At 43.5% G+C, this 7,283-nt stretch overlaps 1 protein-coding gene across 1 annotated transcript; it reads right to left on the reverse strand.

Moving 5' to 3' along the window:
- Positions 1–3,751: 3,751 nt before the first annotated feature.
- LOC112164654 (probable protein phosphatase 2C 4) lies at positions 3,752–7,065 on the reverse strand. The gene is made up of 4 exons (XM_024300927.2): positions 5,191–7,065; positions 4,988–5,101; positions 4,259–4,523; positions 3,752–4,163 (listed from the first exon to the last, which is right to left on the reverse strand). The coding sequence occupies exons 1-4, from the start codon at positions 6,901–6,903 to the stop codon at positions 4,048–4,050; spliced, it is 2,208 nt and encodes a 735-aa protein (XP_024156695.1). The 5' UTR covers positions 6,904–7,065; the 3' UTR covers positions 3,752–4,047.
- Between the last annotated feature and the right edge of the window lie 218 nt (positions 7,066–7,283).

The following is a 7,283-nucleotide window of genomic DNA, read 5'->3' on the forward strand; positions in this document are numbered from 1 at the left end:
AGAAGAACAATACTTGGCAACTTGTGCCTCCACCACAAGGCAAGAAGGCTGTAGGTTGTCGTTGGGTGTTTACCGTGAAGCATAATGCAGATGGATCAGTGAATCGATACAAAGCACGTCTTGTAGCAAAGGGATTTACTCAGACGTATGGTATAGACTATGATGAAACTTTTACTCCTATTGCCAAGATGAATACTATTCGGTTCTGCTCTCGTTCGCTGCTAGTTTAAACTGGCCACTCCAACAGTTTGATGTCAAGAATGTATTTCTTCATGGAGAGTTAGCCGATGAAGTGTACATGAGCCTTCCACCAGGGTATGTAGTTGCTTCTCCTGGTGAGTTTGTATGCAAATTGAGAAAATCTCTGTATGGTCTCAAACAGTCACCTCGTGCTTGGTTTGGAAGATTTTCACAGTTCATGCGGAAGGTTGGTTACAGGCAGAGCAACTCAGACCATACCTTGTTTCTCAAGCATCAACAAGGGAAGGTAACAGCTCTAATTATTTATGTGGATGATATGGTAATCACTGGTAATGATACTGTTGAGATGGATAGACTGCAGAGACAGCTAGCCTCTGAGTTTGAGATGAAGGACTTGGGTGAGCTTAAGTGCTTCTTAGGAATTGAGGTAGCCAGGGGGAGAGAAGGAATCTATCTGTGCCAGAGGAAGTATGTTCTTGACTTGCTGACAGAGACAGGTTTGTTGGATTGCAGACCTATTGACACTCCTATTGAGCAGAACCATTGTTTAGCTGAGTATCCAGATCAGGTACCTACTGATCGAGCTCGCTATCAGAGGTTAGTTGGGCGCTTGATTTATTTGGCTCATACTAGACCAGACGTTGCATATGCAGTGAGTGTGGTGAGTCAGTTCATGCATAATCCGAGTGAGAGTCACATGGATGCTGTTATGCGAATTCTGAAGTACTTCAAGTCAGCTCCAGGAAGGGGAGTACTGTTTTCTAAACACAACAACATTCTTGAGGTTTGTGGCTTCACAGATGTAGATTGGGCTGGAAATTTCATAGACGGGAGGTCGACATCAGGTTACTTTACCTTTGTGGGAGGTAATTTGGTTACATGGAAGAGTAAGAAACAAAAAGTTGTGGCACGTTCTAGTGCTGAGGCCGAGTATAGAGGTATGGCTCACGGAGTGTGTGAATTGTTGTGGCTGAGAAATCTGTTACGTGATCTGGGTTTCAAACTCAAAAATTCCATGCAGTTGTAAAGGAGAAGCTATTGACAACAAGAAAGCTATTGACATATCACAGAATCCAGTACAGCATGATCGTACTAAGCATGTGGAGGTTGATGGTCACTTTATAAAGGAGAAGCTAGATACCAAAAATTATTAGCTTTCCTTTTGTTCCAACTGAAGAGCAACTTGCAGATATACTTTCCAAAGTAGTTTACAGGAAGGCGTTTTATGACTCACTAAGCAAGTTGGGCATGGTTGATGTATATGCGCCAACTTAAGGGGGAGTGTTAGTGTGAGTCATCATTCCCTATTAGGAATAGACTACAAGGGAATATATTGTTGTAACTGTTTGAACCCAAAATGAATATTTTTCCCGATAAGGGGGACTCGAGAGAAACTGGGCCAATATCTATGGCCCAAACTATATATTTTCGATAAACTCGGAATATATTGTTTAGAGGCTAAATAAAGCCTACTTGGAGGCCAAGCAATCTTGGAGCAAATCTGGATATTCTTTGATGTATCATAATCTGATAATTAATGGTGATTTGTTTGCTTGATTGCCAAGTACTGTACAAGCGAGCAGATTGGGTTGATCAATTAAGGAAGGATATATATATATAAGGTGGTTCATGCATGGTGAAACAATCAAGGAAGAAATAGTATGGTGGGCCATCAACTATTTGCAACCAATATGATGCATGCAAGGAACCAAGTTGCAGTCAAGCAATTAAGGTGGACGTGGAAATAAGGAGAAGCATGCAATCATGCTTGCTTGCAATCCTCAAGGAATCTAGTTATATATATAGTTGCATTGCACCTGCATGACAGATGGGTCAATTAAGAAGGCACTTTAATTGTGTGAGTATATGGATATATATATGTGCATGCAAAGACGGTTGCAGAGTCCTCGCGAAGATATCGATATATGAGACGTGCATATTCTACTGCACCCAAGAGGCAATTATTCCTTGCCTACATTCTAGCGGCGATAGAAGCGGATAATTATTAATTATCGTCTACGATAATATCAAAAGTATTAAGAGTTTTGATTTGATTCAAGGCCAATAACTGTGGCCTAAAATATAGTATTTCATTCCTTTAAGGAAGGTGAATCTGCAATAGCCTATATATAGAGGCTAAAGACGATACAGAAGGAGCTCTCTCAAATCAATCAATCCCAGCGATTACAAAGCCTCCCCGGAGCAAACCCTCAACCTCGTTGAAACCCGGTGACCGCCCGCCAGTCCTAGTCTCCTCGCGAGCCGACTGTCAGCCTCACCAGTTCAACCCGGCGACCGTACTTCCAGTCCCAGTCTCCCCAGGAGCCGACTGCGAGCACAACCGCCACTGTTACTTCCAGCGAAGCAAGGGTAACGCCCTCGCACCCAGCGAAGCTAAAGTCACGCTTTAGCAAACCCGTGCTTCTCTCAAACTTCCCAGTGATTGCTCTGCTCAGCCTCTCAACGTTGAGTATCGATTCGGTGAACGCAAAGAGACCACAACCAAACCCCTTACCCGCGTAAGGCAAGAAGTCCTTCTCCGGAAGGCAAGAAAAGAACCCTGTGACGAGGTTGGTGCTCTCCTCGTCCACAGCGCTTGAAGAAGAAGTCAGGTCACGGGACTACCCCAACGACTGCACCCCGCGGTGCTGGCACGCCTGCGCAACCACTCGCCCAAAAGAGACTGTTTGCACACCAGCTGGTTTTGGAGCCAAACAGTAACTACTAGTACCTTATATATGTTGTGTAGTACAGTAGTACACAATAGTTGTACGTTGTAGTACAATTGTAATCTGTTTATATACACCACAGAATGGGTGTAATTATATATCAAACAATTCATTCTCTTAATCTTGTTATCTTTGACTTTTCGACAAAGTTATAACCGAAAAGAGTTGATGCGAGTGCATACATTATTTCTGTCAATGAAAATAATAGAAAAAAGGAATCCATCGTATTCTTCAATTGGCTGCCCAATAATTCTGTACCTTTTGCCTCTCAATGAAGGAATCTACTGGGATAGGCTAGAAGGCTCTTAACTGTAGCAAGAAGTAACTGCAAATGAAGCTGGCAGTTCGTAAAATCTTGATGATGACAAGCAGGACAGGTTTGCATCATTCATGAGTCTGATATCATCCACCTTCTTCCAACTATAAATTTGCAGTTACTATCAATTCAGAAGTCGCTAGCAGTTGGGAGAAACTGTAATTAAAGCACCAAAGTTAAGTTCTCTGTCTGCCTAAGGCTCTCGTTTCGCTGCGTGTCATACCCAGAAGACATTTATATATTTGTTTGAATTTGGATGAATGCCTGCTTAGGATTTCTTCGACCATATAGCAATTCATTCCCATTTTGAATTTGTTTGGCTTATTCGCAACTTTGACCTAAAAGAATAGACCGGTTTGAATTTGGACCACTGTTATGATAAGCTCAAATATTATTCGTACCATGAAACCAACTGATTAGCTCTAAAACTCACCCGCAGACGACTTTTAAGAAACAATTTCAATCTGATATTGACTAACGTGCATCATTTCACTAATGGTAGAGATTGTCAAACAAAACCCTCGTTCAAAAGGAATGCCATTTATTGGAAAATTACAATTTTCTATGACAGTTTATATTCGACTAGAGCCAGCTTTTACATCTTTACAGTCCTCACCACCCAGAAAACTGGACAACCAAGTTCCCCAGGCATTTCCTGAAGCTTAATTGGTATTTTACAGAGTGATTAGGAGAAAAAAGAAAAGAAAAAAAGAACTGTCAAACAAAAGGAGGAAAATGCCTGACTTTTTTTCCGGGGATGTCTCTATATAATTTTATCTTTTAATTTATGATTGTCTCTACTTATACACATGATCTCCATATTCTTCCCTCTAAAGAAATAACGATGATGGAAACATCATCATGGTACCGCCTCCGATCCCCTTGTGGTATTTGAAGCAATTCGTGGAAGTCCATACCTGTGATTCACCAAAACCAAGTTCATACATCAGTGTTCTGCAACGAATAACATTTCTATTCTAAGAACAATTTCTTTACTATGTTAAGTACGTACCAGCTTTTTTGGCAGCACGAAACAATACTTCCTCTACAAGATGCTGTGCCGGATCTCCTTCAGGTTGTAATGTGATGAAAAGTTCAACTTCAGAAACAGCTTCTTCGTTCGTGAAGTACTGATACAACCCATCCGAGGATAATATCAAGAACCTGTCTTTAGGGCCTAATCTGTGATGGTGGAGATATGGGAAGCAAGTGATGTAGGGGGAAGTCCCTATATAATCAATTTGGAATGCCTCTAGAAGTGCATTGTTCCATTTAGGCTGCAAACGTTGACAGAAGAAGCACACAAATAAGCAAACAAGTTTGCAATAAAAGCACTGTTAAACTAATAGCAGAGATCTTTAAATGAGCTAAAACAGATAATGTGTCTGTGCTTGTGTGCGTATATTAACATTTTGATCGTGACAGGAGTTCAGGTTATCTCTCTCCCTGGATTAGATGGGAATTGAAAATGTAAATGAAGGCAAAAGTGCTAGCTGAAGTTTAGGGTCACATAAGACTTGCTTCATTAACCTCGACCTCCCCATTCCCCAAAGCATTACAATACGGGTTTCAAGGTAAATAAAGTTTTTTTTTCATGTTATTAGACTTTTTAAATCATCTTAGTGGAAACGATTGTTAATCTGTTGATATTGACCATAATTACATGAGATGAAATGAAATCCTAAATCAAGTTGGGCCAGAAATATGGTTGAAGAGAAGCAATTGTAAATTGTATTAATACCTGTTTGAGAAAGCCGGCACCAAAAGCTCTAGTGACCTTCAATGAACCTTTAACACGATCATTCATGACAGCACAAGCATCCTCTGGGTGTTCATTTCGGATTCTATGAACTTCCTGAAAAAATGCAGCGTATAAAAGATGAGCCTCAAAAATACGGTGATCCATTAACTAACAAACACCACAAAAAGGGACTTATAATTCACCTCTTGCTCGCTAGTACTGTGATCCATCGTCAGCTGAACAGCGCTCAAATTGGGAATTGCATTCTGTCTTTCGCCGTCCTCAAGATCATGTAATGTTTCCTCATTGATCCTCTCCAAATCCTGCCTAATCTTCCCAAGCCAATAATCCGGTTCCGCCTTCTGGGCCAAAACAACCCGACTATCACCCACATTCATCACATAAACATCCTCCCCCTTCATCAACATCACTAGAACACAAGACCCCATCAAGGCCAACTCCGGATTTTCCAAGAGCATTTTATCCGCAACTTCCAAATACGCCTCCTCTGTTTTCCTCAAAGCTTGAGACAAAGCCTTCAAAACATCAGTGTGGTTAGTAGCCGATGACCCATCTGCGCTGGACCTATTAAGCTGTTCCTTCAATCTCCGATCAAGCTCAACTCTCTCTCTATCCCATTCACACCTCCACCTCCTCTGATTATCCTCCCATTTCCGGCCGGAGCTCCGGTACTTTGTTTTCGGGTTCCTGGACTCCCTTTTCTTGGAATTGGAATCGAAATTCACATCCCCACTTGCACAAGGATAATTCTCTTCCTCAACAAACTGAGAACAAGCATCTGCCACTTGATTCCTTCCCAAATCACTATCCGAAATCGAAATCGAAACCGAAACCGAATCCGCATATTCTGGGTGAACAGGGGAAGTCGCAGGCGCGGCCACCGCAGCTGATTCAAGCCTCTCGTCCCAAATCAACCCTTTCAGCTCCTTATGGACAGCTGTGTACAAATTCGATAGAAGATAATCCGGCGCATCTGGGCCGTTGAATCCATCGTAGATTCCGACGAAAACCCAGCCGTCCTCCTCCGAAACGACGACGTGGACTCGATCCTCCCCTGCTTTCCCTTGCGCCCACTGAAGATTTTGACTCGACAACGACTCGTCGTCTTCCAAACTCCCCTCACTGCTGAAATTCACAGAGCTCACGGTCAAATTCTCGTTGTGATTTTGAAGCTTACTATCTTGCAGTCCTCCGCCGCCGCCGCCGACGATCCAATCCTGATCTTTCACCGAAACGACGCGGTTTTTAATCGGCGCGAGAATGGAGTTCTGGCCACGATATATCGTCTTCGATATCGCTCTCTGAAGAACCCGAATCAGTTTCCGCTTCCCCGATCTCGGCTTGAAAGCGAACCCGCCGCCGTGGGAGAAGCTCCTCTGAAACTGCTCCGAGTACCCCTTCTCCATGGGCCCGGAGAAGAGCCCACGGTCGAGCGGGCCGGACATGAACGCCCGCTCGATTGGGCCGGACAGGAACCCTCGCTCGAGCGGACCCGACCCGGGGATCCCCGCTCCGAAGTTCCCCGAAATCGGACCCGAATTGATGAGATTTCGCGGGATGGGCTGCAGAGGAATCGAGGCGAAAGAGGTGGAGGACTCGAAAGCCGCCGCCCGATCGATGCTGTTGTAAGAGTAGAGATCGAGGACGGCCGTGGACAGAGGCGTCGACGTGTTGGCGCTGACCGAAGCTCCGGAGATGGTTTTGAAGGTGGTGGCCTCCTCGGAGTGGACCTTAGAAGAGGCCAGCCAGGTCGGGTCGGGTCGGACATAGCAGAAAGAGTGGCCGAGGCCCTCGTCGTAGGTGTCGGATAATACAAGCGGTTCATCTTGGGTTCGACGATGAACTCCTTTAGCGCCGGTGAAGCAGACGCTAACTTTTCCAAAGCTGTTGCCCATCTGATCGGGGAGCCCAAAGAATATAAATTTGAATGAAAAAATTTAGGCTTTTTGATATGGGTTGTGTGAGTTAATTAAGCTCAATTCATGGCCGATTGTGAGGAGAGAGAGCAAGAGAGAGAGACAAAAGAGTCTCAGAAAGAGAGAGAGAGAGAGAGAGAGAGAGAGAGAGAGAGAGAGAGAGAGCATACGAAGCTCAGAAGAAGAAGAAGAAGAAGAGGGAGAGAAGGAGGGAGAGAGAGAAAGCCGTTGACTTTGAGGCTCAGGTTTTGAAATGAATGGAAATGACTTTTTTTTATTTTTCCGTTTTTAATTTTGATTTTTTGGTTTTTATTATTTTTCGCATTCAAAATGCGTTGTGCTTTTTTTTATTTATTCCA

This window comes from Rosa chinensis, chromosome 5, assembly GCF_002994745.2.
Source record: "Rosa chinensis cultivar Old Blush chromosome 5, RchiOBHm-V2, whole genome shotgun sequence".
Classification (NCBI taxonomy): Eukaryota; Viridiplantae; Streptophyta; class Magnoliopsida; order Rosales; family Rosaceae; genus Rosa; species Rosa chinensis.